The following is a 26258-nucleotide window of genomic DNA, read 5'->3' as shown; positions in this document are numbered from 1 at the left end:
GCCACATCTGCCGTGTAATACTGCCCTGCTTTCTGTCTTTCTTTCCAAAACGCAACAAACGCCAGTCTTGTTTTCCCGCAGAACGCCACATCTCCCCTCATCCAATCACAGGGCAGCATTCCACGAGCCATCTAATGTAAACATTATAACGCGCCCTGTTGAGCCGGCCGGCATTTCTGTAGCCTACTTTCACTTTCGTTTTTCACTCTTAAAGTCCGCGAAAATGAACGGGTTTGATGGTATAGAGGAGCCTGTTCGTGTAGCAGTTACTGAAAAAAAGAGAAAGCCATCAAAAAAGGCTCATGGACGAGAAAAGGTAAAGAAAATGAGGCATTCAGGAGGGGGGAAAATGCCCGCTGTCATCTGCAGTTCACACACACACACACACACACACACTATACACACTATACTACACCACACTACACTACATTACACTACAGCACATTAATGTAACGTGATTTTAGGGATTTTATAGTGTTAATGTCTTGTTCGTTAATGAAATTTTGCACTTTTTTGAAAAGAAATGTTTTGAAATTTGTGTTTTTAGGCCCAATGGTCAAACTATTATATTCAGATGTACAATTTACTATTATTTATTATTATATTTTACACATTATTAGTAAAAAAAAAATTCTATTGAGGCCAAAGGATATATAAGACATAAATCCATGCCAACTTGGCATGGATTTATTGCATTTTGCGAAAAAAAACGAATTATTTTTAAAAATAAATCTTTAAATATTAAAATCTTGATTTGATTTTTTTGTGTTATTTTAACCTTAGTATGGTATTTGATAGTTTGAAACAGAAAACGGTGGTTTTAAGCCTACCACTTTCTCGCTAAAGAAAACCCTTTTTTACTCAAATTGATAAAAATGGATTTATAGCGTTTTGGAACCAAACTCTTCATATCTTGTTTATGTCCAAAAATCCTTCTGCAAATGTTTTAATCGCTTGACAGTGTTTTATGGAAGCTATTTAGGCCAAATTATCTAAAAGCTGGTTTGGGAAATTATGTACAAAGGTATTTTTTGTGGCCGGATTTGGATTGCATGGTTATTGTAATTCTGCGTATTTCATAACCAGCTTTCAGCAATAAGTCGGCTGAACGGATGAAAATTAGGCTGGGAAGTTCTTTGTAGTCTCTGATTGTTTGAATATTTGACCTTTTCTCCACCTCTCTTTTTCATCTTGCTCTCTTTTTCTGTCTGTCTTTCTTTTATCATATTATCTTTGACATGTTTGTGTCTGATTATATTTTACATTATTTTGTTTTTATCGTCTTTTGTTGCTCTGCATCTCTCTTCTGTTGATCCTCATCCTTATACAGGGATAGATTCTGCAGTTCTGACTGAGAGAGAGATGATTAACAGCAGCAGTTACTATCCAGCAGTATATATTTTTAATGTTATCACGATATGAGTTTTCATGTTAGTCACATTAAAAGAGCAGAAAACTCAGTGAATAACAGCAAACCACAAGATATTTTACACAACATTATTTTAAATGACTAAAAGCTAAAACTAACTATATATGTACAACAACAGTAATCTCCACAGTAATTAAACAGTGGAATTATCTACCTGACTTAAGCCCTATCCAGACAGGATAGACAAGTTTCTCAGGGAGTTCTGGGGTAATTTTCTCTTTAAATAATCACGTTTAATAAAATAACTATTTGTCCACTGCCACGCACCATAATTACACTTTGGACGCCTGTTTCCATGGAGATCCAGGTAAACACAATAGTATGTGGATATGGAGGAGCTACTGAATGCGATGTCACCTGACCGAGAAAGCCTAAAAACTCACTGGTCCTCCTGTTTTTTTTCAGTGGTAGTCCGAATGCAGTGTAAGTGTGAAATATTTTTCACAGACTAGTCCTGAAACTAATCCTGTCCGGATAGGGCTTTACTTTATAAAACTGTTTAAAAAAAAAAGTAAAAACAAATACCAATAAAATACACTGTCTAACTAATACTCAAGAACAGTTGAGTTCCTACCAGTTAAAATGAACAGTGGAAGGAGTTTCTAGGTGGGCTAGGGAGATTTGGGTAGGATAGAGGTGATGAGGCGACAATTTATTATAATTTTTTGTCTTTTTTTTTGTGTGCACGCATGTGTGTTTATGTATGTTCCTATAGTAATATTGTATGTGTTACCATTTTAATATTCTTTTTTTCATATACGCATATTTCCGTATATACAAATAGTTTCTTCTTGTTCTTTGCTTATAATTATGAAGTGTTAAGAATAGCAGCTATTGCTATAGCATCTAACGAAGGTCCGAATAAATAACGAAACAATTAACTCAAATTAAATTTTCAGTGTGCAGAAAAAGAGGGAGCTACTTATGCTACTGACTGTGATCATGTGACATAACAAGGCTGGAGGCAGAGCAAGGTAGAGTGTGGAGGAGGTCCACAGTGAGTGCTCACACCAAACTACTTCATGTCCTGAGAAAAAATGAGTGCAGCCAAACCCAGGGCCAAAAAACTTTTGCTTAATCTAATTTAGGATCTTAATATATTGTGTTTCACATTGACATTGAGATACAGAGGTTGGACAATGAAACTGAAACACCCGTCATTTTAGTGTGGGAGGATTCATGGCTAAATTGGAGGAGCCTGGTGGCCAAACTTCATTAATTGCACATTGCACCAGTAAGAGCAGAGTGTGAAGGTTCAATTAGCAGGGTAAGAGCACAGTTCTGCTCAAAATATTGCAATGCACACAACATTATGTATGATATACCAGAGTTCAAAAGAGGAGAAATTGTTGGTGCACGTCTTCCTGGAGCATCTGTGACCAAGACAGCAAGTCTTTGTGATGTATCAAGAGCCACGGTATCCAGGGTAATGTGAGCAATGTCACCACCAAGAAGGACCAACTACATCCAACAGGATTAACTGTGGACACAAGAGGAAGCTGTCTGAAAGGGATTTTTGGGTGCTAACCCAGATTGTATCCAAAAAAAAAACATAAAACCACGGCTGCTCAAATTACGCCACAATGTGCACCTCAACTCTCCTGTTTCCGTCAGAACTGTCCATCGAGACAATACATTATTGTGGTTTAAAACCAGGTGTTTTAGTATCATTGTCCAACCCCTGTATTATACAGCATTAGCATTTTGTCCATATCATACACTCTTACTTGCATTTGTTTTGTGTACATACCTAAGCAAACCAACATGAGCTTGTGTTTTTACTTTCACTTTGGATCACATAAGTGCTTTTGTGCATTAGAAGAGCAAGCCTGTGGGTTTCAGATAATCTGTTATTAATGGGTAATTGTGAGAGTATGGATAGAACAGGGAGTGGAGAGTAGTCTGACTCCTCTCCTCTACTGGGGTATGTTGCAGTAGGATGCACTAATGGTATGGTAACCAAATGTAGCTAAAAAAAAGCCCTTTGTGTTTAGACAAATAAGTAAAAGATAGAATAATTAATTCTTCATTCATTCAAAAATTCTCACTCGTCCTCCCCCTCTCATTATCACCCTTCCTCTTCCTTTCTCTGCAGTTTCTGTTTCATTGTTGTTGTAAAAAAGTTGCTCACCTGTGTTTGTTTGCCAAGGTGGCACATATATTGGCCAATTAGCTCGTGTTGTGTCATTTTGAATGGCATTGTTTTGCTATGAAAACATGTGACTTTATGTCGGATTAGTGCTGAGATGAACCGATATACTGGTTTTAATTTCCCCTCCGATATGCTTTTTTCACATAACCCCATACTTTCACTGGTGTAACGGAGTGCTTCGTAAAACAGCACCGCCAAAGAAGCATACTGGTACAGCACACTAGCTAAAGCTTGCCTCTTCGCATAACAAGCTAACACACTGCAGTGACTGTAGCTCGGCTGTATGGAGTCAAAAGCTTGTCTTGTTCTGTCCTACCTGAAAAAACATTATGTGAAATAAGAATAGCACTTTATCTGAGGAGCTCCTGCTGCTGTTCCTCACTGTATAAGTATTTTTATATGAGTAAAATAGAAAAACAACAGCAAACGACCAAAGCTTTCACAATTATTCACTCAGAGAAAAAGAGAGGAATGGAATCACGCAAGCAATCCACAGCTCAGAAAAAGTTCCTCTCGTACCGCAGAAAAGAATGTGCCCTGGGCACAGAATGATTTATTAAGTGATAAATCACTGAATATATTCAGGAGCAGTAACTACAGCCTTTTTAATAGTATTTTAATTTATTAATGCACACTGAACTGAATCAATTTGGTGACTGGAAAACCAGGGGAATATTTGACAAACAAATATTTAATGCCTCTAATGGCTTCAAGAATAAGATATAATGATGTAATTTGATATTAAAGTTGTGTCTAACTTGTGCAACAGAACATTTGAGTAATATGCTTTTAAACTGTGTGTGTGTGTGTGTGTGTGTGTGTGTGTGTATTTTTTTTATTTTACTTTTCTGCACCGGCAGCATGTTTGCTTATATCTGCTTACTAGGGCCTTTTTAAGTTTTGTCTGTTTGTGTGTAAAATTAACTCGATGCCTGTGAGTGCACGTGCTCATGTGTGTGTTGACCAGTCATGAGCTGATGTTGCCACAACAGTGGCAGAGCAGGGTTGCTGGCAGAGGAGACAATGAATGTTAATTGATATTGAGGTCAAAAGTCATGAAAGGCTGTCTCAGTTTAACCGTATCCTGTACCATTAATTATTAATGCATAATATATGGAGATATAAAAAAAAACTGATGTGTGATAATGCTTTTAGTATCCCGGTTTGGATGTAAAAAAAAAAGATTCTTAAAGGGTTTTCAGCACCTGGCTTGACTGCACAAAATTTTTTCCCAGGATAAAAAGTACCGTAGTTTGGTAATTACATTCACTGCGCATCTCTAGCTTGCTCTACTTAGCGCTACCTCACTCTGCCTCCAGCCTTGTTATGTCACATGATCACAGTTTGCAGCATGAAGAGCTAAATCAGTGTGTTTGCTGTCATGATGTTATCACAGCTCTTTCAATGTGTTTATCCTAAAATCTCATGTTGTGATAAAGATAAAAATGTTATTTATCTGCTAGTTCTAACCGAATCAGATCATATGTTTTTGACAGTGTGAATAAGAAAGTGTTTTTAGAGTGAGTCTCATATGCTTGGCTGTTCAGTAACTGTGTGCTTGTGTGTCTGTGTTGTCTTTAGGTGTGTTCCTGATCCCTTATATCCTGATGGTGTTTATTGGGGGCATTCCAGTATTCTTCCTGGAAATTGCATTGGGTCAGTTCATGAAACAGGGCGGAGTCTCTGCCTGGAACATTGCCCCCCTTTTTAAAGGTACAGTCCTTCCCTAAAATAATGCCCACTTGTCACATGTTGGGGCAAGAACTTGGGGTCCTCCTCTGCTAAAATGCTGTGTCAATATCCAAACTACCTCAACGTATATATAAAAAAAATCTTCTTCTAAAACTTTTCTTTTTAATTGGTTACAAAATGAAATGAAATGATGCACATACAGAAGCTTGCAAAAGAATCAATACCCCTTAACCTTTTCCAAAATTTGTCACAATACAACCACAAACATAAATATTTTTATATATATTTCATTGGAATTTAATGTAAAATACCAACAAAAAGTGGTGTACAATTGTGAAGTGGAAAGAAAATTATGCATGATTTAAAAAAAAAAATACAAATGAAAAAGCTGAAAAGTGCAGTGTGCTAAAGTATTCAGCTCCCCTGAGTCAATACTTTGTGGAACCAACTTTTGCTGCAGTTATAGCTGAAAGTATTTTACGGTATGTCTCCAGCAGCTTCGCACATCTAGTGACTAAAATTTTTGCCTATTCTTCTTTGCAAAACAGCTCGAGCTCAGTTAGATTAGATGGAGAGCGTTTGTGAACAGCAGTTTTCAGATCTTGCCACAAGTTCTTAATTGGGTTTAGGTCTGGACTTTCTGAATAGACCATTCCAGAATATGAATGTCTTTTTTTTTTTTAATGCATTCCATTGTATCCCTGGCTTTATGTTTAGGGTCATTGTCCTGCTGGAAGGTGAATCTCCACCTCAGTCTCAAGTCTTTTGCAGACTCCAACAGGTTTTCTTCCAAGATTGCCCTCCATTCATCTTCCCATCAACTCTGACCAACTTTTCTGTCCCTGCTGAAGAGAAGCAGCCCCAGAGCATGATGCTGCCAGCGCCATGTTTCAGAGTGGGGATGGTGTGCTCGGAGTGATGTGCAGTGTTAATTCTTTGTCACACATAGTGTATTGCATTTTGGCCAAAAAGTTACATTTTGTTCTCATCTGACCAAAGCACCTTGTTCCACATGTTAGTTGTGCCCCCAACATGGCTACTGGCAAACTGGAAACTGGACTTTTCATGATTTTCTTTTAACAATGGCTTTCTTCTTGCTACTCTTCCATAAAGACCACATTGTGTGCAGTGCACGACTAATGGTTGTCCTGTGGACAGATTCTCCTACCTGAGCTGTGAGTCACCATGGGCCACTTGGCTGCATCTCTGATCAGTGCTCTCCTTGTTCGGACTGTCAGTTTAGGTGGACGGCTTTGTCTTGGTAGGTTTACAGTTGTGCCAAACTCTTTCCATTTACGGGTAATAGATTGAACAGTGCTCTGTGAGATGTTCAATGCTTGGAAAATATTTTTATAGCCCAAGCCTGCTGTAAACTTCTCCACAACCTTATTCCTGACCTGTCTGGTGTGTTCTTTAGACTTTATGATGCTGTTTACTCCCCAATATTCTCTTAACCAACCTCGGAGGCCGTCTCAGAGCAGCTGTATTTGTACTGAGATTAGATTACACACAGGTGAATTTTTTTTAGTCATCAGCAGTCATCAGGCAACTTCTGAATTCAGTTGGTTGCACTCATAGAAAAGGGGGCTGAATACTTTAGCACACCACACTTTTCAGTTTTTTATTTGTAAAAAATAATTGCGAGTCATGCGTAATTTTCTTTTCACTTCACATTTGTGTACCACTTTTTGTTGGTCTTTTACATTACATTAAATTCCAATTAAATATATTTTTGTTTGTTGTTGTAATGTGACGAATTATGAAAAAGTTCAAGGGGTATGAATACTTTTGCAAGCCACTGTAAAATATTTAGCACATTATAATGTAAATACTTCACTCTGCATACATAACCTTCATTCCATTTCTGTCATTAAGGAAATAGCTGTTTTTAAAAACTGTTTATCTCGCTTGTTTTTCTCTCATAGATATTCAGTATATGACTTTAAAATGTTTTTAACATTGCTGAAGGTCAAAGGCAAGTTTTAACAAACAAAACATTTTTTCCAGACATATTTTTTATCCAACTTACTTATTTTGGTGTTTAGGATGTGCTGCTTTTGAGTTTATCAAGTCTGTAGCCTCATTCAGTTGAAATGTAAACTTGGACACTTGTACATGAGCTACAAGTAACTGATTGAGATTTTCTGACATATCTGCTATTTACCAGTTACTGTGTATTTTTTCAGCCACACTGTTGATCGTGTGGAAATTATGTTATCGAATTTTGACAAAACATGATGTTTAATTACTTGTGTGATACAAATTTTCAGAATGTATTATAGAAAAATTAAATACAGCAACATTACAATATTATATTGTGAAAAAACTAAAATACCAGAAAACCATTTTATGACAAGAGTTTGCATATTTTATCTTACACCTCACCTGCACCCACCTGCAATTCCATGTCACCCCAATAAAAGGCCGTCCCCCACAAGTAAAAAAACTCTGCATTAAAAAAAAAAAACAATAATTTACTAGCCATATTTGGTAATGAAATTAAGTTCATTTGGACAGATGGCTAGATCAGCTGATCTGTAAAAACTGCTGTATATATAAAACAGTCTTAATTTATTTAAGATGACGTTAAAGGCTTTCCAATAAGACCTCAGTTGTGGGTGTGTGACCAACAGAGCTTGTATTGTAAATTTATGACGACAGGAGGAAAAGGTGATAAATGTTTTGCAGATATTATATTTTTGTTGCTAATAATCAAATTGTTTCTTTAAAATTCTTTATAAGCTTTCATAAATGTACAGTAAGTTTAACCATTTCAAACTACAGCTTTTATTCTGTGTCCTTTGTAGTGGAGAGCAGGACTTGCTGCATCCCATTTTTCCCAGTTTTCATGCTGAGGAAGCAGACGGCGCTCTCTCCCCACATCACTCCAAAGGGTGATGTCGATCAACACAAGGCTGTATCTGTGAGCTGATGTATCAGAACCGAGTCACTGCGCTTTCCTCCGAGCTCACTGTGATGCTACTCAGAGGCAGTGCCTGACTTCACATGTATCCGAGGAGGCATGTGCTAGTCTTTACCCTCTTGGTGTTTGGGGCATCACTAGTGATAGAGGGAGTCCTAATGAGTGGGTTGGGTGATTGGCCTTGTAATTATGGGAGAAAATGGGATAGAAATTAAAAATAAAATTATTTGAAAAGGCAGCTAAACAGGAGAAAGGAAAAAGCCTTAGGGCCCTATTTTAGCAATCTGTAGGCGAGCCGCCTCCACTGCACACAGCACAGCTTGATTCAGGGCATGTCAGTTTGTCTTTGGCATCATGAGGATGCAAATAATTAGCTATGCGTTGTTTGAAATATATGTGTTTTGTGTGTAACGTAAAATAAGCGTCAAGTGTGATCTGACATTGGCGGATTGATATTTTAATGGCGCAGTGCTTCTCAACAGAGGAAACTGACCTGTGAAGGTGCATGAGCAGGTAATCTACAGGAACAGTAATGTTATTTGATTTTCTATTCTGTTATTGTTCATGTAAAAGTTGGCTTTTTGTTCTCTGCTGCATCTCCTTGTGAGTGTGTAATGACCAGTGGTCTACACACTTTGAGCACACACGGCACACCTGCATCCCAAGATAGCAATGAACATCGGGGCCCCCCTAATCTTTAATGAAAGTCAGTGTAAAAAGATGTTATTATTCTTTGGATTCATTATCATATTGGATTATTTTGGTCAATTGTTAATGCCATTTTTAAACAATGGAAAGAAAATCTGCTAGGTATCAAAAGTGAAAAATTGTAAGAAGTAAAAAAAAAAAAAACACAGCACGTAAAAGGTATTTGTGTGAAAAAAAAACAATATACTGTATTTGAAACATATTAGAACACTCAAGGTCTCGACTTTGTCTTCTTCCTGCAACCAAATTATAGCCGTAAAGTCCAACTTGTCTTATGTTTCATTGCTTAAGTATCTTTTTTTAGTGTAACAATGTCAAAAGTTAAGAGAAAGGTTTGCTATTTTTGTTTTGACTTATTACATTACATTTGGCAGACGCTTTTGTCCAAAGCGACTTACAATAGTGAAGTACAAAAGTAATAGAAGAAACATCTTTAGGTAGGGCTTAAAGGAGGTCAAAGTGAAATAATGGGAGAGAAGTGAAGGAGGGGAAGAATGAAATGAGGTTAGAAGTAGTTAGTGTGTTAGAGGTGTTAAGAGAGTAAGTGCTCTTTGAAGAGCTCTGTCTTCAGGAGTTTCTTAAAGATAGCGAGAGATTCTCCTGATCTGGTAGTGGAAGGTAGTATATTTGCTTCTTCTCACCCTCGATTTCTCTTTCTCTTTCTCCAGGACTCGGCTTGGCGTCCATGGTAATTGTGTTTTTCTGTAACACCTATTACATCATGATCCTGGCATGGGGCTTGTACTTCCTAGTTCACTCCTTCACTTTCCATCTACCCTGGGCCTCCTGTAGCCACGAATGGAACACCCCTAACTGCACAATCAGCTTCAGCCAGGCCTGCTCCAATCACTCGCTCCTCACACCCTCTTCTCTCTCATCCCTGACACTTAACAACTCCTCCCACGACATCAATAGCAGCTGCATGGAGCCTGAAGGCATGCGCTCACCTGTCATGGAATTCTGGGAGTAAGAGCTCTTTGAGGATTTTTTGTGTAACTTTGTGCTTGAAAATGATGGGTAACTTGGTTCCAGCAGGACTTTCCCTTTTCAGCTAATTCAAGCCTAATTACTAAGACCGTATGTTTTTAAGAACTTTGCTTTATGATACATATAAACAGTATACATATATGATACATACAGCTCTGGAAAAAAATGAGACCACTTCAATTTCTGAATCAGTTACTCTGATTTTGCTATTTATAGATTTATGTTTAATAAAAATATTGTCATTTAGAGCATTTATTTGCAAAAAATTAGAAAAAAATGCAGAGCTTTCAGACCTCAAATGCAAAGAAAACAAGTTCATATTGATAAAGTTTTAAGAGTTCAGAAATCAATATTTAATGGAATAACCCTGGTTTTTAATCATAGTTTTCATGCATCTTGACATGTTCTCCTCCACCAGTCTTACACACTGCTTTTGGATAACTTTATGCCACTTCTGGTGCAAAAATTCAAGCATTTCAGTTTGGTTTGATGGTTTGTTATCATCCATCTTCCTCTTGATTATATTCCAGAGGTTTTTAATTTGGTAACATTAAAGAAACTTGTCATTTTAAAGTGTTTTTTTCCAGAGCTGTCTATACAATATTTGTGATACTGTAATTGCAGCGATATATTGTGATTGATTAAACTAATTAAAATTTAGGAAAACTATTATAGCATCATATCTAAAAAGTTTGAGTAAAGAAAACCATTTTATCCAATCAGAACAGTGGGATCTAACAACAGGGTACAACACTGCTATCTAGTTGGCAGGTTATAAACACAAACAGGGGCTATTATAAAATCAGAGGTTTAGGAACAAAAACTGTACATGAATTTGAGTAGCTTTCCCAGGAGTGTTGAGTGGGTCATTTTTAGATATTTTTCTTAACAAAAATACCTCCCGCAGCATATATAAAATATTTTTTTTTTACCTTATTCTTTCAGTTGAACTTGCTCTTTCCTTTGAAAAAATATCGGACGTGAGACATCACCTGTCTTATCATATTTTCTATTATTCTGTAACATTAATTAGCTAATACACATACAGACAGTACTAGTCTAGCATCTTACCTGCAGCATTGGCTTACTAAATAAAAAAAAGCATCAATCAATAACAGCTTAAAAACAATGCTGTGTAATATAGTGTGTGTGTTTTGCGTGCATGCTCAGTGGAGAGTACGTAGATTACCATTTGCAGTGTGAGGGGATTGTTGTTAAAATTCAGTTTAAGTGATCTACTTTCTAAGATTTTAATATTTTTTTAGCTTCTCATTGACACACTTCTGCTTTTTGCTGTCCCTTTTAGGGGTTTTGGGACTCAATTTAGAGATGCTTGAGCAACAGAAAATCAATCACTGTCTGGTGCTAATCTTCACATGCAAACCAGTCATTAAAATTCAGTACAGTGTATTGCAAAACAAAAGATTGTGATGAGGGTTCTACAACACGGTGAAACAATTCATAACTCTTCCAGTTCCCTAACGGTTGTTTTTACTTTATCTGAATTTGTGACAGACTGTTTAAACCGCAAGGAAAGAAACACTACTGCTCTCATCTACAAAAAAAGTTTATTTTATATATAACTGTTTATAGACTGTACAAAGAGACTGCTACAAAGAGCTTCACACACTGTAAAATATATATTCTCTCTCTCTCTCTCTCTATCAGACGGAAGGTCCTGCGTCTGTCTAGTGGGTTGGATGACATGGGTGAGATCAACGTCCACATGGTGCTGTGTCTGGTGGCCACCTGGCTCATAGTGTATTTCTGCATCTGGAAGGGCGTCAAGTTCACTGGCAAAGTAAGAATTTACAGCTATACGTGTTGAGTCTGCATTCTTTTGTCCCCCTTACAGGGATTACAGGGTTACTAGAGTTTAGATTCTCTGCCTGAGCCTGACCCCATTCCCAACCCGAACACCACTTTTCTTGGTCTCAGGCTCAAGAAAATGGTCTGTGATGTAGGCCTAGCCTTTTTTAATGCAGTTGTTTTTTCATTTATGCATCCATCTGACACCCTATCAAGCCTTGCTCTAGCGCTCACATGGTGTTGATAAGAGCAGACTCACTCACACGATAACACCTCACAACTTACACAGGTGTATTAAACACATTTGTCCCATGACTGGTGTCATTTTAGTGTACATCACAACACTTCACAACACAATCGAACAGGCTAAATGTGTCTGTGCGTTTTTGCATTTTTCATTTGACCATGCTGATGCAGAAATCACAGTTCTGAGGCTCAGCGCTCCGGAGGTGGTGGGTGGTAATCTGATTATTGGCTTTGCGTGTGTGTTATTGCATGCCTTTTGTTGGTATGGAGAAATATTTCGGATTTTCCATTCTAATAAATGGACTGTATTTATATGTCTTACACAGTAGTAATTACTGCACATGTGATATGTGTTAAAGCTGCAGCCAGACAAATTTAATCCTGTTTAAACTGTGTTAAACAACTTTGTGAACTGTGGCCTAAACAGGTGCTTGTGCACGTATTCTGATGTGTGTGTGCGTGTGTGTGTGCGTGTGTGTGTGCGTGTGTGTGCGTGTGTGTGTGTGTGTGTGTGTAAACGTAGGTTGTATATTTCACAGCTCTCTTCCCATATGTGGTGCTGGTGGTCCTGTTTTTCCATGGAATCTCATTGCCGGGAGCTGTCAGCGGTATCATTTACTATGTGAAACCAGACTGGAGCAAACTGAAAGATGCACAAGTCAGTTTGTGTGTGTTTTTATTTTATACTGGGGTACATTACATTTTTTAAAATTGACATTGGTAAAAGACAAATAATTTATATATAAATATAAATTTATAGAAAACAATGGCTGGTTTATTTATTAAGTCATACTGCAGTATTTTCTCTAACATTAGGGCCCCTATTTTAGCAATATATAGTGCACCGTTCAATTAAGCATCATGCAGATTGATTTAGAGCATGTCATTGTCTTTGGTATTATGAGGAAGCAAAAAATATGCCTTGTAAGTAAGTAGGTAATCTTTATTTTAAAATTTATAAAGCACATTTAAAACCAAAGTGCTGTACAATTACAATTCAGGAGAAAAAAATACATAATAACAACACAAAACATCAAGTAAATAAAAAGCACAACGATAAAAGACCTAATGTCCAGTGGTAAGCTATTCCAAAGTTGCAGTGCTGCAACTGCAAAGGCTCGATCAGCCCTGACCTTTAGCCAAAATCGAGGAACAGACAGGAGCAACTGGTCTGAAGACCTCAAAGACCTGGAATCGGAGAGAGGTTCTAGTAATTTGGTAATGTATTATGGGCAAGCCCATGCAATGCTTTAAAAACAAATAAAAAAACTTTAAACTGGACCTAGTAGCAAAGAGGGAGCCAGTGCTAATGCCATTATAAAGTGCATTACAGTGGTCTAGGTGAGATGAGATCAGGGCATAAACAACCTTCTCCATATCCTGGGATTAAAGGAATATATCAATTTTTGCAAAATACCTGAGCTGATAATAACTGCTTTTGACAACAGAGTTTATTTGGCTAATGAACGTAAAGTCAGAATCAAAAATCACACCAAGTTTCCTAACATTCATTTCTTAACAGTGCAACGCTTTGTGCGTATCAGCAGAGGAATCTGACCTGAGCGTTCACGCTACGAAGGTGCACCAGCAGCTCATTTAAGGGAACAGCAATGTTATTTTATATTTTATATTTATATTTATTTATAGTTTTTCGAGCAGGGATGTATAGGAATGGACTCTGAAGATTGATTGGTGTCTAGGTTTATTTCAGTCAGTGGTGCACCTGAGCAAAGAGCATCGTGACATGCCTTGCAGGTGGTGTATGATAGGCCCCTAGGATTTTTTTTCGCATGGGTTTCAGACCCACACTTTTACCCCCTCAAGTTAATTTTCACACTCTACTCCTAAAAATAAAACAAAATAAAGTGTTTAGCATAAATATAACACTCAATATAGACCTTTAAGATATGAGCTGTACAGGACTAGGATAGTAACATTAGCTAAACTAACTTAACATTAGCATTTGTTTGTTTAGCCTACAGCAAATTGTTTCATTTTGTATGATTTAAGTTTTGGCCAAAAATGTAATTTCAGTGCATCCCTAACATTTACATATCATGTAATACAGTTGAACAAAATTAATTGAACTGTGGGATTCATTTTTATTATGTTGATGATGACAAAGACAGTGATGATGATTATGCTGATGATCATTTTATTTTTATTAGGTATGGATTGATGCAGCAACGCAGATCTTCTACTCTTATGCTATTGGACTGGGAGCACTAACAGCCTTGGGGAGCTACAACCGCTTCAACAACAACTGCTACCAGTGAATAATAATTTTTCATGATTATGGCTGCTGTTTTAGGTAACGCTTTTAGATATGCACACATGCACGCACGTCTCTGGAACAGGCATGCTGAGTGTTAATGAAAAGGTGAAACCCTACTGCTGTGTACTCTGGTTTTGTTTGTTTGTCTGATTTATTGTCACAATTCTTGTAGTGAGGGTTCTGTATTTAACTGGCAACCCCCTTGAGGGTTCTATACAGACCTGGCAACTTCTAGCCAAATCTCGCCTTTGCGATTTCGTGTTGCTCTGCAGTTTAAACCACAAAAGCGGGAATGTGTGGGTTCTGTATTTAACTGGCAACCCCCTTGAGGGTTCTATACAGACCTGGCAACTTCTAGCCAAATCTCTGTGGTTCTTCTGCATCGTGGTCAGTGTGTTGCCTTTGCGATTTCGTGTTGCTCTGCAGTTTAAACCACAAAAGCGGGAATGTGTGGGTTCTGTATTTAACTGGCAACCCTCTTGAGGGTTCTATACAGACCTGGCAACTTCTAGCCAAATCTCTGTGGTTCTTCTGCGTCGTGGTCAGTGTGTTGCCTTTGCGATTTCGTGTTGCTCTGCAGTTTAAACCACAAAAGCGGGAATGTGTGGGTTCTGTATTTAACTGGCAACCCTCTTGAGGGTTCTATACAGACCTGGCAACTTCTATCCAAATCTCTGTGGTTCTTCTGCATCGTGGTCAGTGTGTTGCCTTTGCGATTTCGTGTTGCTCTGCAGTTTAAACCACAAAAGCGGGAATGTGTGGGTGGTAACACGAGTTTCAGTGGGCCACGGATTAAGGAAATAACTTGTTAAAGTCAGCGGATACTGAGAGACAGGTGTGTGTTTGTGCGTGTGCACTGGACTGCTGTTTGCTGCCCAAAATGATCAAACATTTATTTGGTTACCTGTGCATAATTCCTCTGAGACACATTTAACACCTGACAAAAAATATAGTAACCATCTTGCGTGTGGCCCATATCTCGGCAAACCCCTAACGAAGTTAAGCATCCAGCAATCCTGTAACAGTCAAAACATGGAATAAAACATCCAGTCCATTATTTATTCTTTTTCTACATCCAGTACCTTAACCTAATCATAGAAAAACATTATGTTCATCCAACCATATTCCAGCATGTTGTTTACACAGAATAGTTTTACAGTATAGTGTTTGATTGATTTCTGTGTAAATATAATGATACATCTGTGAGAAATCTCCGAGTCTTCTTAATTGTGTCTATGGTAACAGAGATTTAAGCAGCTTAATCTCCTTTGTTCAGGATTAGAGAAAATATGTGCTAAAGAAAAAGAATGTGTGGTAGGTAGCTCCTCCTTAGCAATAGCTCCTAATGCTGTAGCCCGGGTTTAGCTCTGCCTGTGGGCGGTCCTGAGCCGAGGTGGGTGAGTCCATGAAGTCACTGGTTGATGTAGACACCCTAACGTCTCTCTGATCAACTCGTATTTCTAAGGATTTTCTTTTACTAGCTACTGCAGACAAGAAACGGTTTTATATGCAGTATGCATATACAACTTAGAGAGACCTATATTATTTCACAAAGAACAAGAGAAAGTGGATTTAAGTGGAATGAGACCTTTAAGGTAGAATGAACAAGAGTATGTAAGATTGAAGCAGAGTGAGACACACCATGTAAGATTCAGGTAGAGCCGGGAAGAGTGACGTCCACATTGAACACACACACACCAAACTACTTCTTATCCAACAGACTTAACAAACATTGGACTTTTTGTCCATATCTAACATCCCTACTATGCTTGTGTACTTGCTAGGTAAGATTATCTGGTTTTCAATTTTCTCCCACTTTGAGCAAACAATAAAACTTATATCTCTCTCCCTCCCTTCCTCCCTCCTTCTTCTCTCTTTTTTTTCTCTTTCTCTCTCTTTCTTTCTGTGCAGGGATGCGTTTGTTCTGGCTCTGATCAACAGTGGAACCAGTGTTTTTGCAGGGTTTGTGGTGTTTTCTGTTCTGGGATTCATGGCTGCTGAACAAGGTGTTGACATCAGTAAAGTAGCTGAGAGTGGTAAGCTTCCTTTTTATTTATTTATTTTTTTTTTTTTAATTGTTAATTTATTTGTAGAGGTGTAACAGATCAGAAATCTCACAGTTTAGATCAGATCAAAATTGACAGCAACTGTATAAAAGCATTTACAATGCAGGGTTTTCCAAAAGTCTAGTGCCTCTGCTGGCTGGTTGCAGTATAATCTGTAGCCCTGCTTATCCCCATGTTTTAATGACAAAACAGCTCCGCCCATTTTCCATCTCATTATCTTACCTAAATATCTAAATTGTCGTTGCATCTCCAGTGTCTAATTCCAACAGTTATTTTTCTTATTCTGCTGTATTGTATTTATTTGACAGGGGCGGTACTCAATTATTATAAGAAAGATACTACATGAGCCAGACTTAAAAGCTCAAAAGCCAAATTTATGTTTTTCTCTGGTGAACCTTGCATACCTGTACCCTCATGGTGTCCAAATCTCTAAAATTAGTAACAGTGTAGTGGGGGTGTTGGATCTGCCACCACTGTGGAAGAAAATCCTAATGTTAGAGGAAGCAGTACAATATCATATAAAGTATATCAGTCATTGTTCAGTAAATTTTTTTCTGTTGTTTTATTTATTTAGCTGAATCACTTTTTTTGCCAACTATTGAGGGCATTTCTAATGCCTGGCATGGGTTAGAGTGGTGCTGTGCTGTGGTGTGTTCTCTGGAAAGATGAAGCTCTGCCCAATACTTTTAGATGGGTGATATTTTATATAGCCTCAGCTTTAAAAACTTCTTAACAAAAATTTTACTTCATTATAACAATGTCTTGTTTGTTGGGATGGAATGTTGTAACGAGGCTCGAGAACTTTTATTAAATGCTTGAAACCAGGGTTTTCTCCTACTGTCATTATAAGACACTTATCATTTTGTCATTTTTGGATCTTGTTGGAATAAACAATGAGCCTGATTGTGAGGCTTTATTAAAAACAAAAACAACAGCATTATGTATTATAGTAGTATTAAGTATTATAGTGGTGTCTGTCACTTAAATATAAATTAAAAATCATGATTCTTTTTTTAATGCTGGAATTTCCCAGTATTATTAAATAAAGAGAGAGAGAGACATTCACTGCGTTCACACTGGAAAGCAACAGGTAAACATTCATTTTAAACGGCAGCGCAGTGACGGTGTGTGGACAGTTTAAATTATCTGCGTTTCTGTGCGCGCTCTATGCTTGTGTGCTCCAGCCTGTGTACTGTGTATTCTGCATGTGTTTACACAAACCGAACCGTGACCCCCATACCGTGACGGTTCGTAAAAAATACATGTACCGTTACAACCCTTGTCTATATACTGTGTCTGTGTGTATATACAGCTCTGGAAAAAAATAAGAGACCACTTACCTCTGGAATATAATCAAAAGGAAGATGGAGGATCACAAGCCATTACACCAGACTGAATTTTTGCACCAGGAGTGCAGGCATAAAGTTATGCAAAAGCAGTGTGTAAGACTGGTAGAGGAGAACATGTCAATATGCATGAAAACTGTGATTAAAAACCAGGGTTATTCCACCAAATATTGATTTCTGAACTCTTAAAACTTAATAATTATGATCTTGTTTTTTTTTTTTTTTGCATAATTTGAGGTCTGAAAAATCTTTTTCGTCATTTCATCCATTTCTAAATGACAATATTTTAGTTTGGAATTTGGGAGAAATGTTGTCCGTAGTTTATAGAATAAAACAACAATATTAATTTTACTCATCAGAGAAACTGATTCAGATTCAACTGAAGTGTTCTGTTTTTTATTCATAGCTGTAGTGTATAAACAGTCTCTCACTGTTTCACTCTCTCTCTCAGGTCCAGGCCTGGCTTTTATTGCCTATCCTAAAGCAGTCACTCTCATGCCTGTGGCTCCACTGTGGGCTGTGCTGTTTTTCATCATGCTGCTGGTCCTGGGACTGGACAGCCAGGTGAGCCCAGAACATCATATCGTGTAGCAGATTCAGATATTTTAAATAATCCAATAAACAATAAAAAAAAATCCAGTGCATTCTGCAAAATGGAATCTGGTTCAGTAAGTGGGTCGGCCTTGTCAGTCCAGTATCCGATAAATGAATGACGTCATATTGGACCCGATATCTATATAAGATGAGCCCCATCTCTACCTTTAAACAAATTTCACATACAAGTGCATCTCAATAGGTTAAATCCTCAGCAGAAGGTGAGGGGTTTTAGGTCAGAGAGAAGTGAAGTTATCCTTTCTCTGGTATTTGTGTCTTTTTTCTCAGTTTGTGGGTGTGGAAGGATTTATCACGGGGCTGCTGGACATGCTTCCCCCCAAGTCTTGGATGAGCTCTGTACGTCGTGAGGTTATCGTGGCCGTGTGCTGCATCACCTGTTTTATCATCGACCTCTCCATGGTGACTGAGGTAGATAAAAGGAACAGCAGACTGCATGTTTACTCTTTTCTATGATGTATTTTTCATTTTTTTACTACTAATAATAATAGTATAATTAAGTTAGCATGTTTACGGAAAAATATATGTAAATATTGTTTATATTGATACTTATAGGATGTGTATATACACACTTTCCTGAGAAATGAAAAAGGACAGTAATAGGTACTGTAAATTGTGAGCAATGCTGTATAGTGTGATATAGTGAGGTATAATCAGGTATAGTGACATAGTAAAGTATAGTGTGATATAGTGAGGTATAATCAGGTATAGTGACACATAGTAAAGTATAGTGTGATATAGTGAGGTATAATCAGGTATAGTGACATATAGTAAAGTATAGTGTGATATAGTGAGGTATAATCAGGTATAGTGACATAGTAAAGTATAGTGTGATATAGTGAGGTATAATCAGGTATAGTGACACATAGTAAAGTATAGTGTGATATAGTGAGGTATAATCAGGTATAGTGACATATAGTAAAGTATAGTGTGATATAGTGAGGTATAATCAGGTATAGTGACATAGTAAAGTATAGTGTGATATAGTGAGGTATAATCAGGTATAGTGACACATAGTAAAGTATAGTGTGATATAGTGAGGTATAATCAGGTATAGTAACATAGTAAAGTATAGTGTGATATAGTGAGGTATAATCAGGTATAGTAACATAGTAAAGTATAGTGTGATATAGTGAGGTATAATCAGGTATAGTGACATAGTAAAGTATAGTGTGATATAGTGAGGTATAATCAGATATAGTGACACATAGTAAAGTATAGTGTGATATAGTGAGGTATAATCAGGTATAGTGACATATAGTAAAGTATAGTGTGATATAGTGAGGTATAATCAGGTATAGTGACATAGTAAAGTATAGTGTGATATAGTGAAAAATAGTTAGGTATAGTGTGGTATAGTGGGATATAGTAAGAAATTGTGATGTATAGTAAGTTATAGTGAGGTATAGTGTCATATAGTGAGGTATAGTAGGGTATAATGTGGTATTGTATAGTGTGATATCGTGAGATATGGTATTGCAATATAAGCATATATGGTATATGGTAATGAGGTATTGCAAAGTACAGTAAGTTAAAATTGTAATATTGTAAAGTATAGTGATGTATATTGGGATATAGTGATAGAGTAAGGTATAGTGAGTTACAGTATGTCATAGTGGGGTATGGTGTGATATAGTGTGGTGTAGTAAGGTATATTGTGGTAAAGTATAGGGAGGTATGGTGTGATATAGTGTGGTATAGTGTGTTACCCAACATATTGAGCAAAGTATAAACAGTATGCCTGATTGTATAAATGTCTGTCTCTCTTTCTCTCTCTCTCTCTCTCTCTCTCTCTCTCTCTCTCTCTTTCTCCCTGTATAGGGAGGGATGTATGTGTTCCAGGTCTTTGACTATTACTCAGCTAGTGGGATCACACTCCTGTGGCAGGCATTCTGGGAGTGTGTGGTGGTGGCATGGGTGTACGGTAAGAGACAGCAGTAATTTTCACGATAGACGACAAAAGAAATCACAGTTTTCTATGCAAGTGAAGCACACACTGCACTGTGTTATATCTTCATGACCAGGGAGCACCCGCCTGCTCTAAAGGGTTCATAAACTATTAAACACTACTGTATGTTAACAAATAAAATGAAATTAATCAGACAAAAAAAAGAAATATCTTCATAATATGTGCAATCAAATGAATTTTGCATTTTCAATATTATTCCAACTTTGGTGGTTGATTTGGGGTTGTAATAAAAAAATAAGAATAGCTAAATTCACTGAAACTCACATGCACTCATTTTATAATCAGATTAAGTCAGCTTGTTCGCAGCTTTGATTTATGAGAGCCATTGTGAGAGAACTCGCTGAGTTTTCTGGAAAAATCTGAAAAAGAGTGTTTAGGAGCGCTGAATCTTTCTTATTTACACAAATCAGGAGGGAGGTGTACCGTAAACACACATATTTGCACACATGCTTTGGAATACATTAAAATATCAGCACTAAATCCACACTGCTCTTTTTTACTTGCAGGGGCTGATCGCTTCATGGATGATGTGGCACGCATGATTGGTTATCGCCCTCAGCCGTATATGAAGTGGTGCTGGTCCTACATCACTCCATTAGTGTGTATGGTAAGGTAAAAATATGTGAACATGTAAATGAAAGGGTTTACAGAATGTTTGTGGCACTGTGTAGATACAGTTGATATTTGTTTTGCAGGGAGTGTTCCTGTTTCACCTAGTGAACTATAAACGCCTGGTGTATAATGGGGTGTATGTGTATCCATGGTGGGGCGAGATGGTGGGTTGGGCTCTGGCACTCTCTTCGATGCTCTGTATCCCCCTAACCGTCCTTTACAAAATCTTACACTGCAAAGGTTCCCTCATAGAGGTGAGTGAGTGTGTGTTTGTGTGTGTTTGATTCAGACATTGTAAGAAAATCAGCGTCATCTAAAATACTGGCCTCTAAAAAAAATTTTTTTTAAAGATTAGGAGCACTTGTTTTTTGTTGCTGAGATTAAGATTAGGGTCAAGTGTTAGAAAATTGCATAACATATCTAGTTAGATACAGAACTTGGATACAAATGTTTTAGGCACATAAGCATATTGCTCAGATCCATGTACCTCAGCAGTCAGATGCCAATAAACCTAAATACAGTAAAAACAAAATAAAAGTAACAAGAATGTCTAATTATTAAGAAAGTAGTCCATATCCTGTGACTAATTAAACTTATTTACCAAATTAGGTGTTAATATGATGATAAATATAAATATAGTGCTGCAGATTAGGTGCATGTTCCATAAGAATCGCTCACTTTGTAATACAAATTCCAAATTTGGCATGAATAATTTCTAGGACCTACATTATCAGAAAAACATGTAAGCCACCTAGAAATCCAAGGTGGCGGTCATTTTTCAATCCCTCGTTCCTCCCATTGACTCATTTGATTGACCTATTTATTTTCCCCATACACAATCCCAGTCTTCCGTTTGTCCAACAACAACCAAGCTGTGTGCATTCCTTCAGGGCATCTCTCAAAACTTTGATCTACATCCTTATTGACCCACATTCATCTATTTGTTTTTTTTTTCCCTCGTTCCTCGCATTCTGTCCCATGCATTTTCATATTTGATTAAGCCATTGAGTTTTTGTATCCCGACAGACACCAAAATGTATGTTCTCCATCAGGACAGAAAACTGAGCTCTAATTAGGAGCCATACTGACCCGCACTCCTCCTGTTTCCCGCTTCTTCATCCTTCTTTCCTCCCATTCAGTCCCATGCATTTTCACATACACTCAAACCAGAGAGTTTCTGTGTCCTGACAGCCATTAAAATACATCTACTCCATTAGGGCAACCAGCTAGCAACCACTTAACAACACCATAGCAACCACCACAGATACCATAGCAACACCTTAGCAAAAATATTGTAACCACTGCATATACTATGGCAATGCTTTAGCAACCACCTAGCAACACCTTCGTCAGACTTAACTCCAAACTTGGTGACCCCAGACTCAAATCAGGCCTGTGGTCATTTTCAAATCCCACTCTCTCTCCTACTCATTTTTCTCTTTTTACTCCAACTTAACCCCAAGAACTAACTGTTTCAAATTCATTGGCAAAACACACTATTCATACCATTAATTGGCTTTTCTCTTTATAACATTTCACAATTTTGAATTGAAATGCAAGATTGAGTTTTTCTTTCTCAATTCTTTTATTTTAGACACAAGGATAATTAAAAATTAATTATACAATCAGACTCATAGAAAAGTGGTCATCTTTGAAAGTTTTGGCCATACTGCAAGGCAAATATGCTTTTTGAAAAAAAGAATTTGATGCTTGTATCACAAAGTGAACGATTATTTCACCTATCTGCACCTCTAATAAAACTAGATTCCATGAAGAGAGCTTTGGATATGTTTTATTAATCACAGTAATGTGAAACCAGCACTACTTACATTAATAAATTATATCTGTATTTATTCTTTCCCCATGTGCCTGAAACTTTCACACAGCGCTGTATGTTGGTTCTTGTTTTGGCCAAACAAATCAGCCCAAAGTTAGACAACCACTTTACAACCTGCAGAACATTTATAGAGTCTGCTATAATTTTACTAGTTTTGGTGCCAGATACCGTAGGACACATTCAGCGGTCTATGCTTGTGTCTGTGCCACAATAAAATACTTTATAGAATAAAAGTTTTGGTGACAAAAACACAATATTAGGCAGGTGGTTTTAATGTTATGGCTGATCTGTGTACATCTCACTACGTCTTTTTGTATCTCTTTAGCGCTGGCAGCATCTCACCACACCCATTTGGGGGAGACATCATCTTGAGTTTCTTCCACCTGAGACAGAAGTCTAACTGCTGCCCGATAACAAACCAAGCAAAACACATTACTGTATACGAGGCGGTCATCTGAATCACACACACACACATACACACACACACACACACACACACACACAAACACATATATGACTAGCAAGCAAAACATTATCTGAGCCTTTCCAACCAACCATATATAAACCATTGCTCCAGTCTGAGAGAAATCAGTTATTCTTTTTTTTAATAATCTGGACAGATTTTTGACATTAAAACACTTAATAGTGCTTTATTTAGACTTCTGTTTTTTCATTCATGCAGGCAATTAATCTAAAATAACTTAAACAGTAGTAACAAAAATGACTGATTTCCCATAAACAAGGAGAAATGATCAATATCATGTTATTTGTTGAAAAGGCTCAATTCATACATACATCTCCTGACATTTTATCCAAACCAAAAAAATAAATCATATCCCACTTATGTTACAAAAAGTCAAACTGTCACTTATATATTCAAGTCATACTTTCCAGTCTAAACAGTTTAAATTGTTAGAACACAATTAAATCTCACTGACACCTCAATAATTAAACACTACGTTGAGCAGGAGCGGAGAACGACCGTCCAGCTAAAGTATCTGACCTTTCACAACTTCAGCACTTAAATGTATGTATTAATGTATGTATTACATGAACAATTTGTATTAATTAATGTATTAATTTATCATTTCTGTTCAATCATCCACTTTTATTATTCTTTTATTATACCCTCTCTCTCTCTCACTTCTATGTCACTATGTTACTTCTGTCAGTGATAGTGAAGCACAGGCATATCAAAGCAGTATTGTGTAAAGTAAAGGCAAGTTAAACAATAAAAAGTAGCAAGTAATTCATGCAGTTGTTTTTCATGATGTATTAATTTATTCTAAAGCCACCCACTTTTCCATGGTGCGCACGCACACACACACACACACACACACACACATTTACATGTAGAATATTTTTTGCTATTTTAGATTTTTTAAAGTAGCCTCCTTGCTTATGTAACAGCTTTGCACATTTTAGTCATCTTCATAAGGTAGAGCCACCTAGAAAGAATGGCTTTCAGTTAACAGCTGTGCTGAACTCATCAAGAGTTAAGCACTTGAATTTCTTGCCTCTTAATGTGTTTGAAAGCATCAGCTGTAAGGTTGTGAAGAGGTAGAGTTGGTATACAGTTAATAGCTCTATTTGAGTAATGTTCTAATGCATATTATGGCAAGAACTAAGTAAAGAAACAATATTAATATATAATTACTATATATATATATATATATATATATATATATATATATATATATATATATATATATGGCTGAAATAATAAAAAGATGTTCAGATGTTGAGATTTCAGACCTCAAATAATGCAAAGAAGTTCAGAAATCAATTTTTGTCGGAATAACCCTGGCGTTTTAATCACAGTTTCATGACTCTTGGCATGTTCTCCTTCACCAGTCTTACACACTGCTTTTAGATAACTAAAATAATAGATATAACTCTATTATTAAACTCAGATGAGGAGAGATTAGGAGTTTTAAGGAAAACAGGGCTGTAAAAGCTCTGCTTTTTGTAAAATTGCTGTAAAAGAAGCTTTTTCTTTACTGAAATTCCCACAGGTGCCTAAAACTGTATGTTTTGTTCAGAAATATGTTGTTCATAACAGAAATATTTTTAATGTAAGAAATTAAATCGTGCATTTTAAGCATAATATATGCTTTCAAATAAGCTTTGATATTGATGTGATTTTTATACCATATCAGCTTCTGGAGACGCCTGTCGCACAGGGAACCTGTACACTGCTCCCTCTCCCTGTATTCTCCTCAGCCTCTCGTTTAACGTCGTACGTTAGCAGGGGTCTAGGTCTGTGTTCTAAATCACGCCCTATCACAGGAATAGTGCACTATAATAGAGCACTGTTTCTCTGATAGGAAGGGAGTGATTTAGAACGCAGTTACAGCCGCCACGCTGCCTCCCTCTGCTTGGAGAACAGCCACTCCTGAACAATGGGTGCCAGCTGCTTGTTGAATCTCCAATTTAAACTTATTTAAACTCTGAACCTATTTGAACATAATTATTATGGATATATTATGAAAAAATATTAAAGCATGAATTGGATTTGGACTCACACAACAATGCAAAAAAAATACATCTCTGAAGGATTTTAATAATTATATTTTATGATAAAGTTTATAGTTAAGAGAGTGGAGACAATAACAAATGCAATTGCAATTTTTTCAACATTTATTCATTCATACACGCATGGGCGTGGTAGTGGGGGGGGGGAAGTGGACCTGACTACCCAGGGCCCGAGTAGGGAGAGGGGCCCATGAAAATCCTGATTTTTTTTCGCTCACTTTCCTTTGTTTACTGGCATGGATAGGGGCCCATTAACATAGAGGGTGTACAGGGCCCAGAATTTGCTGCTACGCCCCTGCATACACGTATTTGGAGTCACACAACTAATGAACTAACTGCTTTACTGAGGTGAGCTGAGAGTGGCACAGCATAAAATCACTAAAACAGGTCAGTGATACTCCAGAACTAGCTCTAGCACGTTTTAACATTTACCGTCTTTATTATGAAATGAAATAAATGGGTGTTTCTGGTTGGTTGTCACCTCAGTGAGGGCAGGTAGTTAGTTGATTAATTTATTAGTTAGATGTTAGTTGATTATTTGGGTCAGTTGTTGTAATTAGTATAAACTAATGACTGTAATTAAATACTACGTAAACCCTTCAGGGAAGCGCTGCTGAACTGAGAGCCACTTTATCTTATTATCTGCCTTTTAAAGCTCTAACACAGACTACACTGCTCAACATCACACTGCTCAACATTACTGAAAGAGTTTTCACCTGTTTAAATGCTTTAATCATCCTCTGTGAAGAAGCATAATAATCAAATACGTGATCTAACCGGAGTTCGCTGGTGTTATGTAGAATCCAGTCCGGGGTCATTTCCAGCCGCTATATCATAGACTCCACACACTAGGGAATGATCTGGAAAAACGTTGGCATGTAAACAGATGCAGTGTGTTTGACCACTAATTGACTACCAAACTTCACTATAGGGTGATGATTCAAAAGTCTAACAAGACTGAATCTTCTTCTAAACTATTTGTTAACAATCGGTGTATTCGTTAATTTGATATTCAATTGAGACCCACTGTGCAAAAGGACACTGGGCCAGATCCGTTTTA

At 37.2% G+C, this 26258-nt stretch overlaps 2 protein-coding genes across 2 annotated transcripts in view; one reads left to right on the top strand and one right to left on the bottom strand.

Moving 5' to 3' along the window:
• si:ch211-117c9.5 (sodium- and chloride-dependent creatine transporter 1) overlaps nucleotides 1–23920 on the top strand; it is a 31122-nt gene extending 7202 nt beyond the window's left edge. The window contains exons 3-14 of the mRNA XM_007232994.4: nucleotides 5163–5294; nucleotides 9573–9870; nucleotides 11560–11692; nucleotides 12470–12604; nucleotides 14115–14218; nucleotides 16133–16257; nucleotides 18085–18197; nucleotides 18516–18656; nucleotides 20067–20169; nucleotides 20721–20821; nucleotides 20910–21080; nucleotides 22989–23920. Of these exons, the coding sequence (XP_007233056.3) occupies nucleotides 5163–5294; nucleotides 9573–9870; nucleotides 11560–11692; nucleotides 12470–12604; nucleotides 14115–14218; nucleotides 16133–16257; nucleotides 18085–18197; nucleotides 18516–18656; nucleotides 20067–20169; nucleotides 20721–20821; nucleotides 20910–21080; nucleotides 22989–23063 (1631 nt within the window). The 3' untranslated portion in view covers nucleotides 23064–23920. The remainder of the gene's footprint in view (nucleotides 1–5162; nucleotides 5295–9572; nucleotides 9871–11559; nucleotides 11693–12469; nucleotides 12605–14114; nucleotides 14219–16132; nucleotides 16258–18084; nucleotides 18198–18515; nucleotides 18657–20066; nucleotides 20170–20720; nucleotides 20822–20909; nucleotides 21081–22988) is intronic.
• Nucleotides 1–26258, bottom strand: part of baz2a (bromodomain adjacent to zinc finger domain, 2A) — a 353839-nt gene that overhangs the window by 86609 nt on the left and 240972 nt on the right. The gene's annotated exons all lie outside the window — the stretch shown is intronic.

The sequence above is a fragment of the Astyanax mexicanus genome, chromosome 13 (genome assembly GCF_023375975.1).
Source record: "Astyanax mexicanus isolate ESR-SI-001 chromosome 13, AstMex3_surface, whole genome shotgun sequence".
In the NCBI taxonomy this organism is placed as follows: Eukaryota; Metazoa; Chordata; class Actinopteri; order Characiformes; family Acestrorhamphidae; genus Astyanax; species Astyanax mexicanus.
The sequence above is the reverse complement of the archived record's forward strand: the minus strand, read 5'-3'. Positions and strand labels throughout refer to the sequence as shown.